The sequence below is a fragment of the Apus apus genome, chromosome Z (genome assembly GCF_020740795.1).
Source record: "Apus apus isolate bApuApu2 chromosome Z, bApuApu2.pri.cur, whole genome shotgun sequence".
NCBI classification, from domain to species: Eukaryota; Metazoa; Chordata; class Aves; order Apodiformes; family Apodidae; genus Apus; species Apus apus.
In genome coordinates this window covers 54,444,441-54,468,795 of record NC_067312.1, presented here as the reverse complement: position 1 = coordinate 54,468,795, position 24,355 = coordinate 54,444,441, and the positions used below count along the sequence as shown (strand labels likewise).

The 24,355-nt window shown below is 37.7% G+C and overlaps 1 protein-coding gene across 1 annotated transcript in view; it reads right to left on the bottom strand.

Annotated features, from left to right (window-relative positions):
* SHOC1 (shortage in chiasmata 1) overlaps positions 1 to 24,355 on the bottom strand; it is a 55,037-nt gene that overhangs the window by 3,991 nt on the left and 26,691 nt on the right. Inside the window, exons 13-24 of the mRNA XM_051643007.1 lie at positions 19,378 to 19,503; positions 17,789 to 17,965; positions 15,801 to 15,908; positions 13,886 to 14,073; positions 10,714 to 10,786; positions 9,224 to 9,293; positions 8,446 to 8,630; positions 7,797 to 7,902; positions 6,156 to 6,264; positions 4,791 to 4,912; positions 3,800 to 3,893; positions 1,314 to 1,445 (exon numbers count right to left, since the gene is read on the bottom strand). Of these exons, the coding sequence (XP_051498967.1) occupies positions 1,314 to 1,445; positions 3,800 to 3,893; positions 4,791 to 4,912; positions 6,156 to 6,264; positions 7,797 to 7,902; positions 8,446 to 8,630; positions 9,224 to 9,293; positions 10,714 to 10,786; positions 13,886 to 14,073; positions 15,801 to 15,908; positions 17,789 to 17,965; positions 19,378 to 19,503 (1,490 nt within the window). The remainder of the gene's footprint in view (positions 1 to 1,313; positions 1,446 to 3,799; positions 3,894 to 4,790; positions 4,913 to 6,155; positions 6,265 to 7,796; positions 7,903 to 8,445; positions 8,631 to 9,223; positions 9,294 to 10,713; positions 10,787 to 13,885; positions 14,074 to 15,800; positions 15,909 to 17,788; positions 17,966 to 19,377; positions 19,504 to 24,355) is intronic.

The following is a 24,355-nucleotide window of genomic DNA, read 5'->3' as shown; positions in this document are numbered from 1 at the left end:
GAGATTATTTTGTTAGATTGGTATCTGACAAACTTCCTCCCCTCCCCTTTTTTTTTTTTTTTCTGTTTCATAGAAACAGAGCTTTCAAACACTGTATTTTTACAGCCCCAGGAAAACTTTTGTGTTTCGTTTTGTTTTTTTAAACCACAGATGTAACAGTGTGTTTTTGCAAACTAGTAAATCCTACACACAGTTTGATGAAAAGCAAGCATAGTCTAAAGATGTTTCTGTTCTAAAAGATGAAACCAGTAAATAATGTAAACCTTATTTGAAAATACATTACCACCTTTACAGTTTATTCTCCATTTTAAAGAGAATTACCTAAGTCTAGATAAACTAACAAAGCTGTTCTTGCTTTACAAAAGGCACATTTTTAAACAGCAATGAGACAGGTGCCTGAAGCAGCAGCTGCAAGGTGGAGGTTGAATGTCACACAGAGGACACAAGTTGAGAGCTGCAGCATTTTAAGAATGTTAGCTTCCAGTTCTGATTTCACTAAAGCTCTGCAGTCAGCAGATGCCAGGATTTAATAACTTCAACAGAGAAAAAACACACTCAGTGACTCCTCTCACTGTTTTACCAGCACCCTTAGTCTCCACATTGGAAAACCTATGGTCAGATATTCCAGATTTGAAAGACCACACCAATACCTGTTTTAAAATGCTTCTGGATTTTGCAAAAGCCAAAAAGGATCTTAGCTTTACAAGAGTTTAAAGCTTCCACATGAAATAAGCAAATACATAGGTTTAATTTGAAAACCTTAATATACAAGTTAGAGAATATAATGTGGTTAAGGGACCTGTTGCAGCATTTATTGTAAATATCCATTATCAACTACCACATGAGAAGTTAAACAAATTTCTTCTATCTTGTGTTAAAGTGAGTCTGTAAGCAACACCATAGGCTCCAGTAATGCATCAACACTGATGAAACTGGCTTCCTGCCCAAATGAACCGTTCCATGTGTATTTTTTGCAATATGGATATTTTTTTAAACTTAATGCCTAGGAATGTAGAACTGTAGAACTGTACACACTGACCAGCAGATGTGGAGGATAAACTTATCTACTTGTTAGTAAGGCATGGGGAAAGTTCAAGTTGCATGTAATTGTGCTGGCAATGATGATGGAAGCATTATATATGTATATATGGATATAAATACATGCATATATACATAAATATGTGTGTTAGTATATATATTTGAAAATATGTTCATTTATATCACATATTTAAAAGTAACAACAAAAAATCTTAGAACTTTATGAGTCTGGGAAACCAGAAGAAAACTGTAATTTAAGGGAAAGATAAGCAAACCTCAGATGGCAAGACAGAAATCCAGGATTTGTCCAACCATTCATGAGGACTGGAATTAGAGGCTACCAAAATGTTGTCAGTAATCTGGCGGATTACCAGTGCTGTCTCTTCAATCCCTGGCATAAGAACTACCTAAAAGTGATACATAAAAATTTTGGTTAAAATTTATACTAAGGAATGTCTTAATTTGCTACAGTAGTTTAATGGGAAAGCTTAAAGCTTAAAGGTGACCCTGAACACCACAGCTGGTAATGTGGAGTAATTAAACCTGACCAGTCCTTATCATGAGCAGGAACTCCAACTTCTGACCACCAGCCTGGTCACAAATTACACTCCGTATTTATGCAAATTCTATGTAGGTGAAATTAGTTTATCCTATAGGTGCTTTACATGTGATCAAGTTTACAGGTATAATACGAGTTCCTAATAAACCAGGTAATTCTGAAATGCCTAATACACTTTAAGAAGATGTGTAACACACAGGAGGTGCAGATAGTTTCCACATGAACTACACTGCTGAGTACACAGAGTGAAAAAAGCTTTGTCCTCTCTTCAACCTTCATTTAACCAGATAAATTAGAAACAAATTTTAATAGACAAATAAATAGTGAATTGTTTAAAAATGTTACTTCATTTAAAAGTTACAGAATTCAACTTGGTAGGCTGAGTGAAACTTTTGCCCCATTTTCTAACATTGATTGTGCTAGATACTGCATTTTCTGATTTAAAATGAAAAAAATTAATTCATCTTGCCACATAAAAAATGAGATAGATAACAGGTTCAGGACCATCTAAAGAACCTGAAGGTGCTCAGTCTATGGGATCTGATGGGGCCCATCCACAGGTCCTGAGGGAGCCGGTGGATGCAGTTGCTAAGCCTCTGCCCATCATGTTTGAGAGGCCATGGCAGTCTGGTGAGGTTCCTGCTGATTGGAAAAAAGGGAACATAGTCCCTGTTGTTTAAAAGGGGAAAAAGGAAGACCCAGGGAACTACAGGCCAGTCAGTCTCACCTCTGTGCCTGGCAAGGTCATGGAGCAGATCCTCCTGGAAAGTCTGCTAAGGCACATGGAAAATAAAGAGGTGATTGGTGACAGCCAACATGGCTCCACTAAGGGCAAGTCATGCCTGACCAGTCTGGTGGCCTTCTACAACAAGGCTACAGAGATGGTGGATAATGGCAGAACAACTGATATATCTACCTGGATTTGTGCAAGGCATGTGACACTGTTCTGCATGATATCCTGGTCTCCAAACTGACAAGGCATGGATTTGACAGATGGACCAGTCAGTGGATAAGAAATTGGCTGGATGGCTGCACCCAGAAAATTGTGGTTAATGGTTCAGTATACAGGTGGAGGCAGGTGACAAGTGGTGTTTCTCAGGGGTCAGTACTGGGACCACTGCTGTTCAACATCTTTATTGGAGACATGGACAGTGGGATTGAGTGTATTCTCAGCAAGTTTGCTGATGAAAACAAGCTGTGTGGTGTGGCTGACACCCAAGAGGGAAGGGACCATCCAGAGGGACCTTGACAGGCTGGAGAGGTGGGCCAGGGCCAACCTCATGAAGTTCAACAAGGCCAAGTGCAGGGTCCTGCACCTGGGTCAGCACAACCCCAGGCACAAATACAAGCTGGGGGGAGAATGGCTACAGAGCAGTCCGGAGGAGAAGGACTTGGGGATGGTAGTAGATGAGAAGCTCAACTTGAGGTGCCAGTGTGTGCTGGAGCCCAGAGAGCCAATTGTGAACTGGGCTGCATCAAAAGAAGTGTGGCCAGCAGGGCCAGGGAGGGGATTCTGCCCCTCTACTCTGCTCTGGTCAGACCCCACCTGGAGTACTGTGTACAGTTCTGCTGCTCTCAGCACAAGAAAGACATGGAGCTGTTGTAGAGGGCTCACAGAGGGCCATGAGAGTGATCACAGGGCTGAAGCACCTCTCCTATGAAGACAGGCTGAGAGAGTTGGAGCTGTACAGCCTGGAGAAGAGGAAGATACAGGGTGAAGAAATTCTTCACCATGAGGGTAATAAGGCACTGGAATAGACTGCCCAGGGAGGCTGTGGAAGCCTCCTCCCTGGAGGTGTTTCAAGGGCAGGTTGGATGAGGCTTTGAGCAGCCTGATCTAGTGTGAGGTGTCCCTGGTCAAAGCAGAGGGGTTGGAACCTGATGATCTTTAAGGTCCCTTCCAACGTTAACCATTTATGATTCTTATATTCTATGACAGAGAAAAATATGCTTGCTTTCTTTCTACTACATTAGTAACATAATATTAGTCTGAATTTGACTCAGCTTCTGTTGGAGTCTACACAGTCTTTTCACTGACTTCAGCAGCCCTGAATTAAGCTCCCCTCTCTTATTTTAGCAATTTGAGCTGCATAAGTTTTGATGTAGAATGCTTACTTGATTATGCATTTCAGAAATACACCACAGTGAAGATTTAAACAGACAGTTTGTTGCAATAAGTAAGTAAATAAATAAATAATTTACCTTTACTTCAAAGTCTTCTGACTTTTGTGTAAGTTCAATTAGAGCGGCATAAATTAACACAAGGTTAAGCAGAGTGTCTCCCTTGAGACTGTACCTATAAAACAGTTTATTTTGATGGGTTAATACGCACATGTAATAATTCCAATAATTTAATTTTTTAACAAATGTCTGTTTAATTTACTAGAATTCAGAATACTAGTACAGTCTGAGCATTAATATCTGTGAAAGGAGAAGTAGGACACAATACGTGACTTGAGTGCTGCAGGATGTACTGTGAGGAAGAAAATGGAGTCAACCCACAGCAAAGCAAGCCTGGCCTGAAGCAAAAGGACTGGATCGGGGTGAGTCACTGGAGAAGAATCATATACAGAGGAAAGGTGATGCATGGAAAATTTACCACTTGATCACAGAAAAAATATATTACCATATGTAACTATATCTACCAAACCAGTGCTCCCACAGCAAAAAGTGTCTCACTATTGCAGATTATACAGTGATGCTAACACAGTAATCCATAACTATGTATTTGTAGGGGTTAATTTACTTCAAATAATTATAAATAAAAATTCTGGCATTTAATAACCTTAGTTTTATGAAATTTCTGGACCTGTTGATTGGAAATACACCTCGCAGTGGTATTACCTCGGACAGATCCTGTTACTTTGTAACAAGCTTTTCTTTATCTCTTGTGAGAGCCTAGTCCTAAACACATAAAAACCATCCTTGCTAACTTTGTTTGGGGTCTCTAGTGATCACTGTTTCTTCTATCATTCCACTGAGTTTTTCAGCAGGAGCACAGCAGCACTGTAACTACTTGAAAAGTCCAAAGCACACTAGAAATAAGAGCTTACAATACTAATATTTTCTAAGAGAGATGTGTTCCTACAGACAAATTGAAAGCAAAGTGTAAACTTGTTCTAATAAGAAGTTTCTTTCAGTGAAAAGTTTGATTTAAAAATACTAAGATAACAAAAAAAATGTCATAACTTACTCTAAATTCAGTCTTTCTCTGGAATAGAAAACAATCCAACAGCACGTATACTGGAGTGATAATGCCATCAGCTTTGATATTACATCATCACAGGATTTCTCATAATTCAGCTCTTCCATACTCTACCATAAAATTAATATAAAAAGTAAAAACTAAATAAATACATTACTGTAGCCATCACAAGCTTTAAACGTGCATCACTATTATGTCAAAGGTAGATCAAACACAAATACTAAATAGTACAGATATTAAGACATGTCTAGGAGCCAGGAAAATTAGGTTGTATTCCCAACTTTTATTTTTTAGACCTTTAAAAAGCTGATTCAGTGCTTCATGCCTCTTTTTCCCTCCTGTAAGAAGTGAACGCTGTTACTATCTTTTTAGGATGTTCTTAAGATTTTTTAGAACTTTAATAATAAAAAATACTGTTATAAACCTCTGAAGTACTTACCCAGTCTATACAAATCACATTATACCTATACTGAATATATAGAGTACAACATCACTAATTGTGGTAGCATTTGCAGTAGCATCTAGGAAAGTCTATCTGTGTTGTGCCTGCAATACTAATTGACTGTTTTATTCTTTATCTGTCTTTCAGTAGCAGTTCTTCTACCTGCAAAGTAGGTCTTGCTGCATAACAGAATTTAATTATTATGCTGTTGTCTAAACTGTTACTTTTTATTAAAAGTAGAAAAAATTATACCCCAGACTAATTCAGGTATCTGAAATGGGATAATTTAGCATGCACACTGGTAAGAGTACAGTCTCAGATATATTTAATTAGCCATTACAATATTCCTTTATACAACTCTACTTCCAGGTATGCATGCTTTAACTATATTTAATACCATCCAATATGAGGTCAAAAGTTATAATTCTCTGAAGAAATCTAGGTACAGAAATGAGAACATTTAAACTAGTGAAACTGAACAAGAGGAAATGGCCTCAAGCTGCACCATAGGAGGTTTAGACTGGACATTAGGAAGAACTTTTTCACTGAAAGGGTTGTCAAACAGGCTGCCCAGGGAGGTGGTGCAGTCACCATTCCTGGGTGTGCTTAAAAGTTGTCTAGATGAGGCAGCTGGGTATGTGGCTTAGTGCTGGACTTGGCAGAGTAGGGTTAATGGTTGGACTTGATGATCTTAAAGGTCTTCTCCAACCTAAGTGATTCTATGATTTGTGATTCTCTGACTGGCACTGACAGAATTTTGGAGTTAACTCATTTGAAAATAACTTGTGTTGTGAACCAAGATATAAATTAAGTATGACTACAAGGAAGAAAATATGTTATAAAGCTGCAGATACAGCCTAGAAGTGACACAATGCATAATAGAATTTGGATACATGAGTTTTATTTTGTACCTGCAAAAAGATAGCAGTGCATTCATCTACTGTCAACACAACATATCGATCTGTACTTCCAAAGAGGCTTAAGGAGTAACTGCCTCTTTCAACAAAGGTAATGCTGTACCTGAAGAAGTAAAATTATTTTATTAAATCTCAGTTAAGTAAAATAATAATATTTTCTCTTATTTCTATACTGCACATTGCATTTCTTTTCTTCCTTTCATGGTTGTGCAGCAGAGGGAAAGCAAAGTGAGTGAAAACTCCTTGACAGTCATCAGTATGATCCTGAAGTTTTCTAAGGGAATGAGAACTGCCAGCAGCACAGCCTCCTGTCACCACCTGTGTCAGCAAACTCTCACTGCATGAACGTCACATGCTTCAGGGCCTTTGTGAGGTCCCAGCTGACTGAGGAGAGAAGCTGAGAAAAGACAATTGTCACACTACTGGGCCTCATCCTTAGAAAACACAGGAGACCTAAACCTGAATCTGCCAGCAGTCCTCTAGAAACTTGTATGGGCAGCATACTCAGTCATTAACAAAAAAAAGTGAACTGCAAGCTTTTCTGAAACTATATAGCTCTTTGATCATCTATGTAATTACTTAATCAGTGCCAAAAGGAGCTAGTGAGAAAGTACCAGAAAGCGTTCCTGGCTTTTTAGCTTATGAAGAGGCAGAAGAGAGAATCTGAATAGTTTAAAAGTGCATGTCAAATTTTAAATGTAAAATATATACTCTTTTTTTTTTTTTTTTTTTTTTTTTCCCGTCTATTGAGCTGTAATTAGACACAGCTCAAAAACAACTAAACAACTTCACAGCTGACATGAGGATATAGCAAGGATCAAAACTGCCACGTCTCTTCAGCAACATGGTGAAGTCAACCATCTGTATCTCTGGCCCTATGTTTAAAAGAGGCTGCCAATGGCCCTTTATCTATCTATCTATCTATCTATCTATCTATCTATCTATCTATCTATCTTTCTGATAAAAGGTACTTTATCAGGTATTTATTATTGTGAAAGCAAAACCCAAGAAAATTATGTCAAAGAAATATGGGCAATGATTTATAAACATTGCAAATTTTGTGAAGGTTAAAGAATATCTCAAAATAAAGTGAATATTAGATATTAATTTTACAAATATAGTAGATATATTTTTTTAACTTAACCTCTCCCAAAAAGCTATGGTGCATCAGAAAATGAGACTGTTTTACTGTTGTTTGTTTTTTTAGCATAGCTCTGGTAGTTAAAAACCAAAAATTCCCCAAGGAATTTTTATGAAGAATTAAATACAAAGTCTTCCTAGCACCAATAAGTACCACAGCAAAAAATATTTTGGGGGGTAGCATTATGATTTTCAAGGAAAAGTAGACAATTAAAATGGTTATTTTGATTAAAAGTGTCAGTCCGCCACTAAAGTAAAAAAATCAGCCAATTCCAGTCTGGTTGACATCTGTGTGAATCTACAGAATTAAGCTATCAACTTCAGCAGAAAAATTATCTTCTTGCTTCTTAAAGTGCTAATGGTGTAATAGCACCTGTGTAATACACCAGGTGTAATATACCCAATAGCCAGGAAGATGGTACAGTAGGACAAGATACATATCCTGGAAAACTGAAAATAAATAGTCAATAAGATAAATGGGTTATTTTTACTCACTTGGATTCCAAAAGCTGAAGAATATTTGGCATACTAAGAAGACCTTCAGTAGTCAGAAATACATATGGAATTTGTACTTCCAGAAGAAAGGAACCATACTTATTCCCTGAAATATTTTGTAAATGTAATTCATACATAAGCTTTCCATAAGCAAAAAATGAAAGATACATTTGGGTATTTAAAGAGATATCTTTAAACATGAAGCTTTTATTCATCCCCTTTAAAATGCTGCCATTATATGCTCTTTTCCCCGTCCCCCCTCCTCCCCCCCCAAAATGGAACTCTTATAAATCTCATTGAAAGTAAGCCTTAATTTATATTCCTTTTGATCTACAGCAACGTTCCCTTAGGATGAGGAAGGGTGGATACAGCTTGTAGTAACTGTAAACAACCTGTGAACTCAGCAAAAGTCTTTATCAACCAACATTTACTACTACTACATCCTGGCCAAAACCAAGCTCATACCCTAAGAAAAACACCTTCCTATCTTGCTGCATAGTTAAACAGCTCTGTTTGCTTAGCTCTAGCCTTCATCATTTATTATTTATTCTTTTCCACTGGTATGTGAATGTGGCATTTTAGGGAACAGAAAATGTTTTCATTTTGTATGTCAGACCAATTGTATATTACAATTCTGGAAAGCACTTACCCATGTATATAGTTTCAGGGAGGGTGGTTTTAAAAGTCACGTAAGCAACATTCAGCTTCCTGCACAAATATTTCCAGCAAGAGTTTTCAGAATAATCATATTCTATTACTAATGAAAAGTGTGTCCAAGGGAAGTCAGCTCCAATTTGTTGATTATGTACAATAACACAGGAATACCTATTAAGGCTTAAAAAATAAAAAAAAATATTAATAAAATTAAGTTCAGATAGGATAACCCTCAGAATAAAAGAAACACATTTTTGCTTTGAAGAATTATCACTGCTTAAAGTCTGTTTACAAAAATAATTTACCCTTTCTGTATTTAAAAATGTAATTTCTTTAAAAAATAATTAAAAAAATAAAACTTGTTCTTTCCACTCTCCAGTTACCTACCTTGAAGTACTCATATGCTCCTGCTAGGACATAATTTGTCATTATTTCTCTTATGCCCTCTCTCCCCACCTTTTTCTAAAACATGCAAAACAAATGTGCTTTTCTATATATTTTTCTAAACAAGTTTTTCTAAAACATGCAACCGCTCTGAAAGTTAAAAACATGCAATTAGATGTATTCTAAGAGTTCCTGTGGGGCTTACAACTGAGCTTTTTACTAGAGTGTGGACAAAACTGTCCCCTTCCAGAATGAATCTGTAGATCCATCTTCTGAAATTTTTGCTCCAGATTGGAAAGTCCCATGGAAATGAACAGAAGTAGCAAAAGCTTCACTGACATTAGTCCTCAGCAAAAACTTCATTGTCAGAAATGAAGAATTTAACCTACTTGATTATGATATCTTTACAACCTAAAACGGTTCCTTTGTTGTCAGAATTCAAATCCGCAGCTTTTAAACCTGCATAAAAAGAAGCAAAGCCTTAATCAAACAAATGAGCCTCCGCTGATGTGAATCAATACCCAGCAGTAAGCAGTAGATGTGGAACATCACACGATGTTGAAATTTGATGCATTACATTGTCTGTCTTGATGAAGTTCTATACAATTTCATTTGTATTGCACTGATGTGTATAATGATTTCAAAATTTACATTTTTGAACCCAATGATGAAGTAATGTGAACAAGTTTTATGTCTTACAAACTCAAAACCTGATTACCGTAAAATGAAAAAAATTAAAAGCTAGTGCAAAAGGAATAATCTTTGCCCCTTTGTCATTTAAATTCCTTTACACTTTCTGTATGCGTCAAGTTTTACAAGTATGACAGAAACATGTAGATAAAAAGGGATTACACATATGCCTCTCTTCAAAAGTTTAGCTAGTTGGATCCATCTGTGCTTGCAACTAAGGCTTAAGATCTTAGAACACATTTCATTAAATATTATTATTAGCAAAAGCACTGTGAACCTGCCTCCTCCCTTTGAAAACATTCTAAAAGACAGGGTTTCTTCTTCTAAGAGCACAGGAAATGTACTTTACTTTTAAAGGCAAAAGAGTAATACGCTACATGACACTGTTGATAAGGTTCAAGCAAGACAGAGTTAGAAAAATGGGTTTTAACAAAGCAATATGAAAGGAATCACTGGCTTGCTCTAAACAGAACTACAGGCTCAAATAACAATCTTCCTGGAACATGTTTGTTCTACCAGCTGTGGTGCTGAACAAGCTTGTACAAAATTTAATCACAGGTAAAATGATGAACTGATGGAAGTGTTGCTTGCACCAGTGGGTGGCAGGGATTTGGAAACAGTATTTATTTTCCTTGAGTTTAATAGAGTGCTACAGCTTACGGTTACATATTTAGCAAATTAGCAAACAAGGTCATCAACACATGGCCAGGGGAAATAATGATCTGTAATTAACTACTCATTTAAGACTTTATGCTAGGGACCCTAGTTGCGACTTCTAGATTCTAACTGCTCTTAACAAGTAGAGGAAAACTTGTGACCACCAATCAGCTAAAAGTAAAGAAACAATCTGACCAAGAAAACAGATGCAACTATAATTAGGCAATGGGCTGCTCACATCTCCTTTGTGTTCTGTTAAATAAATCTTTGACTTGGCAGATGATCTACCATTCTCTTTCAACAAAAAACGTCATACCAGAACTCTTAATCAGGGGAAAATTAAATTACAAGAAATAAAAAAGGTTGATGGAAGAGTTAGGGAACAGAAAACTGTGAGAGAAGAATATAGAAATGTTCCTGATGAGGACAAAAGGTAGAAACACCTGCAAAAGCATAAAATGGGAATATGCAGCAAAACGCAGAATAACAGCCAGTTTTTCTTTAAAAAATACATGCAAAAATAACTATTTACCTTCTAATCCAGATAAAGTGTGAATGAGGGCTGCTTTTTCTCTTTCAGAGTCCATTCTTGTTATGACTAGTATCTGGAAGAAAAAAAGTAAAAGCAAGTCTAGTACTGTAATTTTATTTTATTTTCTTCAGCCTGCATTTTTTTTTTTTTCCCCTTTGCACAGAAAGCAGGAGATTGACCAAGCAGGTGATAAGAACTGAAACCTTGGAGTTTTCTAGAATGACAGTCATAGAATTATAGAATATCTCAAGTTGGAAAGGGTCCCAACTCCCTGCTCCTCACAGGAGTACCTAAAACTAAACTGTATGAATAAGAGCATCACCCAGATGCTCCCTGAATTCTGACAGGCTTAGTGGCAAAACCACTTCCCTGAGCAGACTCTTCCAGCAACCAACCACCCTCTAGAGAACTGAAGAACCTTTTCCTAACATCCAATCTGAACTTCCTCTGATGCAGCTTCATTCCATTTCCTCAGGTCCTATTGCTGGTCATCAAAGAAAGATCAGAACCTCCTGCTCCACTGCCCCCCTTGAGGAAGTTGTAGACTGTCACGAGGGCACCCCTCAACCTTCTCTTCTCCAAGCTGAACAGATCAAGTGACCTCAGCCGCTCCTAATCTTCTCAAGGCCTTTCCCTATCTTGGTTGCTCTCTTGCTTTGTCTGCATCCCTATTTGCACATCAATCAACAGAGCAGTGATACCTCTAATTCTCCTTTTGCTGCTAACATATTTTAAAAAGCCCTTTTTGTTGTTCTTCACAGTGCTGGCTGGCTTGATCTCTATTTGAGCTTTGGCATATGGGTTCTCTCCCCACAGTGGTGAGCAGCATCTAGACATATTATTACATTAGAGGAATTATCTGTATGGAGGCAAAACTTAAACTGAAGATACCTAAAATTCATCCTGCAAGATTGTGAAGTACTGAAGGGAGGTACTAGTTATACTGCTGAACTAATTGGAAAGATTTTCCTGCCCATAGATGTACTACACAGAAGTGTTCCTGCCAGAAATAGCCTATCTCTGAGACTCATAAAGTACTGCTTAAGTTGAAAACATTGAAAGGATTAGAATCTTTCAAACTGACAGTCTTAAAAAGAATTACTACCAAAGAAGGTGTTTACCTTGTCCAGTATTTCAGTGGACAGAAACTGAACGTGCATTACATAATTCAAGTATGTAAAGAAGAATATGTACACAGAAAGGATTTGTTCTGTACTCAGGCAGGATAATCTCTGAACCTTTATGCCATTGTATAGTAATTTTTCATGGTGGACACAAGATTTTTAAGAAGGCACGTGGTATTGTCTAACTCCTAAGACTTATGGATAAAAGATACTTCCATATATGTAAGTATTACTAGTCTGTGAGATCTTGTCAGAAAAGAACTTCTGGATATCAGTCAGTCTGACAAGCTTAAGGCAGATTTTTACTTCCCTTATGCTGATGCACAGAACAGCCACCTGACAACCCACTGACTCCTTTCAAAGCAGTTTTGAACAATGGCATTTTATAATGCACACTTACTTTTTCACAAGTGATAAAACAAAGTACTCATTACACACTTGTTGCAACCTAGATGACATTTTAAGTCATGTTCTATATAACAATGAGTACAGATGATAACAAAACAACAGAGTAACGTTCAGTTTCTTCTATTCCATTAGCGACCTCTTGCTTACAAAGAAAATGTCCCATTATAATCCTTCATCAATAATAATTCTGGCTAATAAAAGGATAACCAGATTATCATATTTCACATCATATTAGCTGTTGCTGGTGTGATGCAATGGGACAGGAAATGGCTTATTCAATAGAAACTTTACTTCTTATTAAAACCAGAGCCTATTCCAGCTCATTGAAACCTACCTCTGAATGTTAGAGAACAGAAAACAATCTTATAATTGTGAATACAATAATCTATATTCTTACATTGCATAGGTATGTGTGCATGACCTTAAGTTTATTTGATGCAAGAAAGGAAATACTTAGGAGAGTTACAGTTAAAAAACTTTAAAATCATATCTAGTGGAGTTCAGAAGAAAAGCAAAATTGTCACTGAGCTGACATTAAGATGACAAAGCTGTCATATGTCTCCTACTGCAGCATAATCCTACCATCACAAAGCAAAATGTGTTACTCCTAAGAAGAAGAAAATTAAGCTGAAATCAGCTTAGAGGGACTATTGAAGGACAGACATCAAGACAACCAACATAACTTTTTTTGGTTGTTTCATTTGCATTTTAAATTATAAAGGGTGTACAATCAGCTATTATATTTTTCTTCTCAGGAAAGTTTAAGCAAAAGATGTTCAGAGCTCTTAGTGCAACTCTCAACAAAAACAAAAGAAGAAGATAGCTTCAGAAAGTATGGAAGGAAGTTAAAATAAATGAGAGAAAGCTTGAATATTCAGGGGTTTTTGCTGTGTGTTCAGCAGTGTAAATTTTGTTCCAGTCAGGACATATTTTATCCTTTCTGTTTCATTATGTGGTAAGTAGATAAGTATTCTGGAAAAAAAAAAAAAAAAAAAAGCAGAAGAAAACGGTGTTTTGCACTACATGTTATCACCCAAAATATTTACATATCCAGAAAAAAACCACCTTTGGAAAACTTGAATCACTTCCACAACTCTATCCTCCATGCCACAATTATCCCTTATGGATATTTGCTTCTTATATCATTATAACACCAGGAGATGTGTCTGATACATGGGTCAAGCAGAGGTCATCTATGGAGAACAAAACCCATCTGCTCCATTGTGTGAGTGCTTGGAGCCACACTGTACAAGAACACAATCCTGACTTGTGCTGTGATTCTCTTTGCACTCGAGCCCGTCAAATAACAAGTTATAGTATAGCTTTAATTAAGTGATGTGACATGATACTCTCACCAGGGAAACAAAACCACCTGCAACAAGATGGAGCTCTGGCAACTCATATGCATCTTATTTCAGTCATGGGGAGACTGATCAAGGGGAGATCTGATCAAACAGAAGCCTGCACTGCTCCTAATGGAGGTCCTAAACTTTATGTTATCCCTATTTAACAGAGACTGTGAGTTGGAAAGGCAATTACTAGACTTCTGTAAACCAGCCCTTGTTGAAAGACAGTTTCAAATTTATTCACATAGTTTGGAGCAGTTCTGTTTGCTTAGAGCAATTGTTTATATTATTAACCTTAACACTGTGTTCCTTTCCATGACTCTGCATCCAATTTAACATTTGACACTGAAGCTCTGTTATTTTGGGATTTGTTTCATTCTTTTTCTGGCTGCTGTACTGTACAATCTTTAGCTGCCTCCAGATGTTATTCAAACAGGATTCTAAGATGTTTTTATAGATATCCTTTGCCTTTGACAAGTAACCTGTTAATAAAGCAAAGAAAGAGGTAATTGCAAGGTCAAAAGAGAGTTGCTTAAGTTTGTGTTTCATCTACACACAAATTTAAACTTTTTGAACAAGACACTTACACATAAATTTAAAAGAAATGTGAAGGTATCTTGCTCAAAAATTATGAAAACCTAATGGCTCAAAAATATAAAAGCACAGTATTGCTACAAATCAGGTACATAAGTTGCCTTTGTAACTCCTGCAGTATTATGCTATATGACTCCTCCTAAAATCACAGAACATTGCATTCTATAGGTGCAGATACTGCCACCTGCACTGTTTTATTTAACTAGTCTATATGGTTTATAACAACTTTACTTATATTCCCACTCTCCAAAGCTTTATTTTTCCTGTGTTTTTACCGCTTTTCATCTTATCAGAATCATTTCTCGACTCTAAGTGATGTCTTTTATATATAAATAGTGAACAATGTTAGGGTTATTTGAAAATGCATTAAAAAAAAATCTACTGTAACTATGTGATGAATCATACAGCACAGCACAACATCACTACAACAGTGAGGACTCCAGGGCCTACTTTATATCTGGCTCAATTTTCTAAGTTATTTTCAGATCTTTTTACTTGTGCAGCTTCCTGTGTGAGGTGCAGCTGGGCTTTGGAAGGACAAGGGCTGTGTAATTCTGAAATAGCTTTTGCTACAACTGAACAGAGGAACAACAACTGCTCATTTGTCTCCCTCCCATTCTCCTACATTATTTATAGCAACTTCAGAAAATAATTCTAGTAATTATTCTAGTTATATATTAATTCTGTATTTTTCTTCCTACTCTTCTGTTGCTAGAGGTATTTAAGGGAATACAAAATAATTTCTATCATCTCCCACAGTTCTGCCTAAGGTAGATGTTTTCCATTTTACATCCATTTTAAGGAAACACCCTCCACAAAGTGGTAATTCAGAGTAACTGAAGTTAGAAGCCGTGAAGCTAACTTATCTGCTACAAAGAAAGGAGACTGACTTTTCTAGGGCACTCAAAAGCTAGCTCCAGCTCCTTATGAATCCATTCCTATGGATCTATCTGAAAATTCACAGGATACAACTGTGGGAACTTAATAAACATGGCATTATCATTTAATGCAAAAAATTGGGTAATGATGAATTTTCATATTCCAAATCACAATAGCATAAGACCAGAAAAGCTCAAAAAGTGCTTCTGTGTTCAAACTCCCAGCCTTGTTGTATTTTAGATAACATTTCAGATTTTGCTTAAAATGTCCTCAGTTTTAAGTACCTAATTTCCAAGGAGCTTAAGAATATTTTTAGGTGAAACTTGTCCCACACTTGCAGTAGGTGAATTGGAAACAACTAAAGACCTGCCATTTTTGCATGTTTCTGTTTCCACACATAAATTTCAATGATAATTTGTGATTCTGAGATAACAAGACAATACATTATGTAGATGGAAGTTCATATAAATGTTTCTGAGGCAAATCCATGTAGTAACATAAACAGACATATACAAGTCATGAGCTGAGCATATACACTACCAAAGCTCAATGATTGCTTTGATTCATTTCAGCAAATACATTTCCAATGATGGAACAGAAAGAAGGGAGCAAAGGGGGTTGAATATCATATTGAAGATACTGATGGCAAAGAACCACAGACTACAAACATGAAGAATGGACTGCAGAATATGCATGTTGAGTTTCTGGACATCATTATTCACCACTAAATACTAACCTAGTGCTGTGTCCAAGCCACATGTTAAAAGAAGATCTCGAACTGTCACTAGCAGGTGCACCAGAGCAGCATGTCTGAACAGCATGATTTCCTTCTCATCTATTGTACCTTTACAAATGGAAGACAAAGATGTAGTCCCCATAAGATTTGAGAAATCACACTATACATATGTAATCAATGTAAAAGGTCCTGGTAGCTCAGAAGTTTCATGAAATACAACTCAGACTTAATTTGAAAAGTTGGATCTGGTGGTCTTGGCAAATAGCTTACAACACAGCGTAACTTTTCCCATCATCTGACTCAGAGCAAGTGGCACACAGGGAAGACTTTCTGAAAGGTGTGCAGGGATAGATGGTGTGTGATTGAGGAGGGGATAACAGTTTCCAAAGGTGTGCCATAAAATCCACACCGCCTTACTGATTTTAGTAAGGCGATCTTTAAATATTCACAGAAATTGATAAATTTCTTATCTTTTGGTCCATTGTACAAGCCCAGCTGTTCACATTACTATTTCTTCATCTGACTAGTCAAATCACTACATTTTTCAACAGCACTGTAACTTGAACATAATTTCCCAAACTTTTCAGAACTCTTTCCAATCAAAATGACAGATTATGCGCTGATCAATGCAATTTTAAAGTGGTGATAACTTCAGACTGAGCTTTTCACAGAATCTTTTCAACAAGGTGATGGATTGATGATCTCCAGAGGGAGGGATTAAAGAGAAAAATGAATCAGCATACTCTGGAGTAAAGCTTAAATATTGTGAAACTACACAGAACTAGGAAGGCAATAAAAGAGTGAAGAAAATTACCAGGGAGGTTTTGAAATCTCCTGTAACAGTCCGATAAATACTCATTAGGCATGGATTGTATGTGTTTAAGTCTTCCTCATTTCTATGTTTCTACTGATTCTTTTTGCTCCTTTAGTTGGGGACCAAATGCAAGACACATCTTGCACTTCTCTGTCTATTCAGAGCAGACAAGAGTAGCTAAATCACCTATTTTCAGTGTTTTATACAAAATGCAAAATTTTTTACTGTTTTCCCTGAGCCATAATTCAAAGACTAACTTATTTCATAGGTCAACTTTGTGTTCAATGGTTATTTCTGTATAACAAGGGATCAAATGTTGTCATTCTGGAGATGCTACTAACAATTTTTTTGTTTGTTTTCTATTTAATTTGTAATTTCATTATCCCCCATTTTCTTTTGAGAAAAATAGATTCAGCATAAAAAGCAATAAGGTTTAGATACCTGAAGTTTATTGCATAATTTGTGACATAATACAAAAAAAATGGCAGGCAGTAGACAGCCTGCAATGTTATACTTACAACTAGCTCTCAACTATTAGCAGTAAAACTCAAAATATAATCCAAAATATCCAATAGCTTTCTAAATCTTCCTCAAACACAACCTGAATTTTGCTGTGAGGTTTCCTGACCTGCTTTTTATCTATAGCCAAAAATCTTCATAAGAGGTCACTAATTTTGCTGATTTTTGTTTCCTTTTTTCTGGTTCTACAGGGTTTTCACATACCACATAGGAGGGAAATGAAGTCAGAAAGAAAGCAAATTAATATGTGTTATTTTATTCTCATTTCTAAGATAGACTTAGCATTTTGGATCATACAGGTGTGAAAAACTATGCTACTAAAAGGAAAGAAAGAACAAAAGCACACAGACTGTTATTAATTTTAAAAATCTAGCATGAAAAAATAATTTAAATATTGTTTGAAGCATAAGTAGTACTTTTGAAGTGTGCCTAACATATTTTAAAATGAAATTTGATTAGAATACTTTTTCTTTTACAATATGAAGGTTAATAAATGTAATGCTGAAGAACTAGGAGACATTCTTTTTGGAAACAAAGGAGGAAATCAATTACTCTACGAGATAAACTGCTCAAAGATTTATCTTTAATTTATCAAACAACTTGAACCAATTAAACTTGTATTAGTATTAAAAAAATAATAATAAAAAAGACATACCTTCATTGAAATGATTGCATATTATTTTCTCTTGCTGTTTTAAGAAAAACCTTGTATCGTCAAATTTAACGTTGTCAAAGCTCCAATTTACAGAAGCAAGTACACCCAAATGTGTCATATCTTTTAGAACAGGCGTGGCTCCTTCTTCCAAGAGGCAGTATGCCTGCCATTGGCTTTCTGGACAGCAAAATAAACAAGATGTAATAATAAATTCTGGTTCGATATACTAGTACAGGACAAGAATATTCAAAAGACCTAGCAAAACATGAACAATTTCGACATCTGCATGAAAACTGTAACATTAGTAGAAAAACAGTTGCTTGCCAGGATGCCTCCTGGGTGGTAAAATTAAGCTGATTGTCAGAGATGATAATGTTATTCCATGCTTTTCATAAAGTGAAAAAGAAAAAAATGCAGAATAACAACTTCAGGGAACTGAATGGCATGAAGATATTTCATGTCCACTGCTTTAGATCAGATACAGGTTTTTAGTTTGCATGCAATTGGCTTTAGTCTTAAGACAGAAATCCATATCCTGCTCTCTCACTTGTATCAAAATAAATATCCATCTATTTGGAATAAATGTGGCAGAGACTCTCCTCAGCCAGTTCACTGATGAACCGACGTGGGAGGTGCGGCTGACACACCACAGGGCTGTGCTGCCATCCAGCGTGACATGGACAGGCTGGAGAGCTGGGCAGGGACAGACTTGATGAAATTCAACAAGGGTGAGTGTAAAGTCTTGCATGTGGGGAGGAACGACCCCATGTATCAGTACAGATTGGGGGCTGACCTGCTAGAGAGCAGCTCTGGGGAGAAGGTACCCAGGGTCCTGGACAACAGGCTAGCCATGAGCCAACAAGGTGCCCTCATGGCCAAGAAGGCCAATGCCATCCTGGGGTGCATTAAGAAGAGTGTGGCCAATAGGTTGAAAGATGTTACCCTGCCCCTCTGCTCTGCCTTGGTGAGGCCACATCTGAATACTGTGTCCAGTCTGGGCTCTTTATTTCATAAAGGATAAGCAACTACTGGAAAGAGTCCAGTGCAGGGCCACAAAGATGATTAGAGGAATGGAGCATCTGCCATATGAGGAAAGGCTGAGGGAGCTGGGGGCTGTTCAGCCTGGAGAAGAGAAGACTGAGGGGGGATCTCATAAATACTTATAAATATCTAGAGGGGCAGTCAGGATGATGGGTCCAGTCTCTTTTCCACGGTATCCAATGACAGGACAAGGGGAAATGGGCACAATCTGGAGCATAGGAAGTTCAAATTAAATATAAGGAAAAACTTCCTTACTCTGAGGGTAACAGAGCACTGGAACAGGCTTCCCAGAGAGGTTTTGGAGTTGTCTTCTCTGGAATAATTAAAAACCTGTCTGGACACATTCCTGAGTAATCTACTGCAGGTGATCCTGCTCTATGACAGGGGTTGGACTAGATGATCTTCAGAGGTCCCTTCCAACCCTGATGACTACAACTCTATGACTATGACTAAGTCTGGTAATATACACATTTGTCTAAGTAGTACTATTTAATACAAAATTATATTTCAAATGTATACAGAATAAAGCATATCCGAAGATAACATACCTGATGCTTGAACATCAACTGTGACACTGCCCTCATTCTCTTGTTCTTTTTCCTCTGTTCTTACAGTCTCACAAACAGAACTGTCCTCTTTGTGAATATGCATAAGCTGTTCTTCAGATTGTAGCACTAAATCGTTAAGCCAAAATGAACATTTAGATACAATATCACAAAACTGGCTCACTGAAGATGAAAACTGTTCCGTAAATTACACTACATGCAAAAATATTTTTAAATTAAGTAGCTTCTATGACATAAGATTTTTTTTTAATGAACTTCTTTATTCTTTTCATGGGTTCATATAGATGGAAAAAAGCCTCAAGAGAGAGAGAGACATGAGGCACTGTCAGTCTTCACTGCCCAAGAGGCCCAATTTTATAAGGTTCCTCTTCCTTAGGGCAGAAATACAGAGCTGGGAAAATTAAGGAGCTCGTGGTACTATAGCTCAATAACAGAGCTTCATAGGAAAAAGTCATATGCCTTTATATGGAAGAAAAACCAAGCATGTGAGGAAAGATGCTGCTGAATAGAAGCAGCTCAAACTACTAAAAGTATCTTGTGTGAGTAGGAAAGGCTAGATACTGTAAGTGACCAAAAAAACCATGGAAGCTGCAAGTGGCAGAAAAAAAAGAAAAAAAAAAAAGAAAAAAAATGTATGTATTGAAAAGAACTTTTTCTTATGTTTTATAGCTATCTTCTGCAATTTGTTACAATTTCCAAGTTTCCTCTCCTTCTTCTTTATAAACACTGATGTATGAGCTACAGCTTCTGTCCACAAAGCTTCCTTTGGCAGCTGTACCCCTTTATTTCTGACTGGGGTTCTGGCAGAATACGCATATCCTAAATATGCCCCATTTTTTCTAGTTAAGAATTAAAATTTCCTCAGAAAACAAACTGATCATACAGAGACAGGAAGAAAAAAATTTTTTTTTCCTAGTTAAGATAAAAAAACTTCCCTAATTTTGAAAAGCTATAGAGTTCAAAATTGGATCCATGAACTATTTCTACACAACTACATCTTTAAAAAAGAAGCCAAAAAAGAAGCCAATATAGAAAGAGCCCTACAAGAAGTGCTGATATTTATTGATTTCAGTTAAATTTTTCAGTTAAATTTACAATTATTCTTAATAAAAACTTTTAGTTATTATAAAAAGTATCCAGTAATTTAGAAAATTTCTACATAAATGCCATAAGAACTATATCATTTATTGGGTTCTCTAGATATCAGGCACAACGGTACTGGGGTCTGCCTGTCAACATTTTCTAAATTGCATTTAACTTAAACCTCTGCATCTAACAGCTTGTCATTCAATAAATCTGGGTTGTTAGGAGATGCAGTTCTAGTAAGGGTTCACTAGATGGTAGCATAAAACTTCAGTTCAGGAGCCTTGACGTCCTACTTTTAAAACTGGAATTGTTGATTTCTGAGGCCACGGGCGTGTTTTAAAGCATGTCTACCAGTGTCTGTATCAATTCTACCAAGAAATAATTTCCTCCACAAGATTACATAGTCTTGCAACTAAGTAAATACCCCAATTCTATTCTGTAGGAAATACTGCTGAAAGTTTTGATGTTATTTATTTATTTATTTATTTATTAAAATGCTAGGATATATAAAAGAAACACAGATCAAAGCTATTGTCAAAATTCTGCCATACATGTCCAAAAAGCGAAAATATATTCCCTTTTAATACAACTTTATCCTGAAAAGTGAATCTGGAAGTATGTCAATGTCTATCACTATTTTGTGTCACAAATATTTAATTTTTAAACAAATAAGGATTTTCTTATGCTTCTTTTCTATTTCTGTTATTTTGCAGTTCTGCAATGTTCAACACATAGCCTGACATTTTTTTATAAGCATTGTTATCAACAAGAACAGGGCTAGCAACAACTTTCTGTTTTCCCTAACACCTGTTCTGCCTCATTGCTTGATGGGGTTTGCACCATGGTAACTGCCTCAAATGGTTCTTTTCAGAGAACTTTGACTCTTGTTTGTTGTGTAGGCTACATTGGTTCCACAAAAGTAGGAATATCAATAATAACTATTTGATAGCAAGGACAAGTAGACTGGAAGGAATACAGAAAAATTGTCTGAGCAACCAGGGATCAGGTAAGGAAAGTTAAAAGCCCTGATAGAATTAAATATGGCCAGGGACATCAAGGGTAATCAGAAAAGCTTCTATAGGTATGTTGGTGATAAAAGGAAGAGTAGGGAAAATGTGGGCTCCTCCTGAAGGAAATGGGAGATCTGGAGATATGGGTTATTTGGGAAATGGAGAAGGCTGAGGTACTCAACAACTTTTTTGTCTCAGTCTTCACTCACAAGGGCTCAGGTGACACCACCGAAGAAGGCAAAGGCTCCCAGGAGAATCACAGAATCTTAGGGGTTGGAAGGGGTCTCAAAAGATCATCCAGTCCAACCCCCCTGACAGAGCAGGATCCCCTAGATCATACAGGAACGTGTCCAGGCAGGTTTTGAATATCTCCAGGGAAGGAGACTCCACAACCTCTCTGGGCAGCCTGCTCCAGTGCTCTGTCACTCTCACAGTAAAGAAGTTTTTTTGATATTTACATGGAACCTCCTATGTTCCAGTTTGCACCCATTGCCCCTTGTCCTATCACCAGACATCAGTGAAAAAAGGCTGGCTCTGTCCTCCTGACACTGACCGTTAACATATTTGTAAACATTGATGAAGTCACCCCTCAGTCTCCTCCAAGCTAAAGAGATCCCTCAACCTTTCCTCATAAGGGAGATGTTCCACTCCCTTCATCCCAGCTCCGTGTTGGACTCTTTCAAGCAGTTCCCTGTCCTTCTTGAACTGAGGGCTGAGCCATCCATGACCACATTCCAGGCATGTGAGCTGTCCCACCATGTCTCTGTAATTGCCACCAGATCATAACCCTTAGAGCTCATGCAGACTCTATCTCCTCCTGTTTATTCCCCATGCTGAATGCATTGGTGTGCAGGCATTTCAGGGAGCAAGCTGAGCATGCTGCTGGCACCCTTGGGTGGCAGGAGGCCTTCTGGTCTTCATAAATACTAGAACAATTCCCCACTAGTTCAAATCCCCTCCCACTTCAAATCTAGTTTAAATCTGTGAGTGAGCCCTGCTAACTCCTGCCCTAGGACCCTTTGTCACCTGAGGGACAGGAAGAAGGAAGAGTCACTCACAGTAGGGGTATATCAGGTTTGAGACTATCTAAAGACCTGAAAGTGCACAAGTCCAGGGGTCCTGATGGGCTACATCCACAGGTCCTGAGCGAACTGGCAGATGAAGCTGCTAAGACATTACTCATCATATTTGAAAAGTCCTGGCAGTTCAGTGAACTTCCCACTGACTGGGAAAGGGGAAATATAACCCCGTTTTCAAAAAGGGAAGGAAAGAAGGCCCAGGGAACTACAGGCCAGTCAGTCTCACCTCTGTGTCCAACAAGATCATGGAGCAGATCCTCCTGGAAACTCTGCTAAGGTACATGGAAAATAAGAAGGTGACAAGTGACATCCAACATGACTTCACTAGGGGCAAATCCTGCTTGACTAGTTTGGTGGCCATGTACAATGGGGTCAGAGCATTGGTGGATAAGGGAGGAGTGACTGACATCATCTACCTGGACTTGTGCAAAACATTTGACACTGTCCCACACAACATCCTTGCCTCTAAATTGGAGAAATGTGAACATGATGGGTGGACCACTCAGTGGATAAGGAATTAGCTGGATGGTCACACTCAAAGAGTTGTGGTCAATGGCTCAATGTCCAAGTGGAGACCAGTGGGACAAGTTTTGTTTAACATCTTCGTCAGAGACATGGACAGTGGGATTGATGCACCTTCAGCAAGTTTGCATATGACACTGAACTGTTTAGTGATGTTGACACACTGAAGGGAAGAGATGCCATCCAGTGTGACCCTGACAGGCTTCAGAGGAGGGCTTATACAAACTGCATGAAGTTCAATAAAGCCAAGTAGAAGGATCTGTACTTGGGTCAGGCAATCCCAAGCACAAATGCAGGCTGGGTGGAGAATGGATAGAGAACAGTCCCAAGGAGACTTGGGGGTGTTGGTTGATAAGAAGCTTAGCATGAGTCAGCAATGTGCACTTTCAGCCCACAAAGTCAACCATATACTGGGCTGCATTAAAGGGAGCATGGCCAGCAGGTCAAGGGAGGTGATACTCTGCTTCTACTCCACTCTCATTATATCTGACCTGGAGTACTGTGTTCAGTTCTGGAGTCCTCAACATAAGAAGGACATGGACCTGTCGGAGCAAGTCCAGAGGAGGGCCACAAAGATGATCCGAGCGCTGGAGCACCTCTGCTATGAAGACAGACTGAGAGAGTTGCGGTTGTTCAGCCTGGAGAAGAGAAGGGTCCAGCAAGAACTTATGGTGGCCTTCCAGTACCTGAAGGGGATACAGGAAAGCTGGGGAGGGTCTTTTTACAAGGGTTTGTAGTGATAGGACAAAAGGCGAATGTTTCAAACTGAAAGACTTTTACATTAGACATTAGGAAAAAATTCTTCACTGTGAGGGTTGTGAGATGCTGGAACACGTTATGCAGAGAAGCTGTGGAAGCTCCATCCCTGAAAGTGTTCAAGGCCAGGTTGGATGGGGGTTTGAGCAACCTGATCTTGTGGTATTATGCAGGGAGTTTGGAACTCGATGATAATTAAGGTCCTTTCCAACTCAATCCATTTTATGATTCTATGACAACAATTGATTAACTGCTGTTTCTCCAAAGAGGCCAGGATATCTGATTCAAAATAAATTGAGAGATCCTCTGTACTAAGTACCATTTAGAGTTACTTTGTAAGAATAGGAATAAAGTCATATATTTATTTTATTAAAAATTACTTCCACCACCAGAAAACTCACAACAAGGCACCTTCTCCAAAGAAAACAAAGAAAATCCCCTAACATATCTAAAGGAAAAAATAAAAGGCAAGATTCTTAACTGAAAATTCAGCTACATTAAAGATCA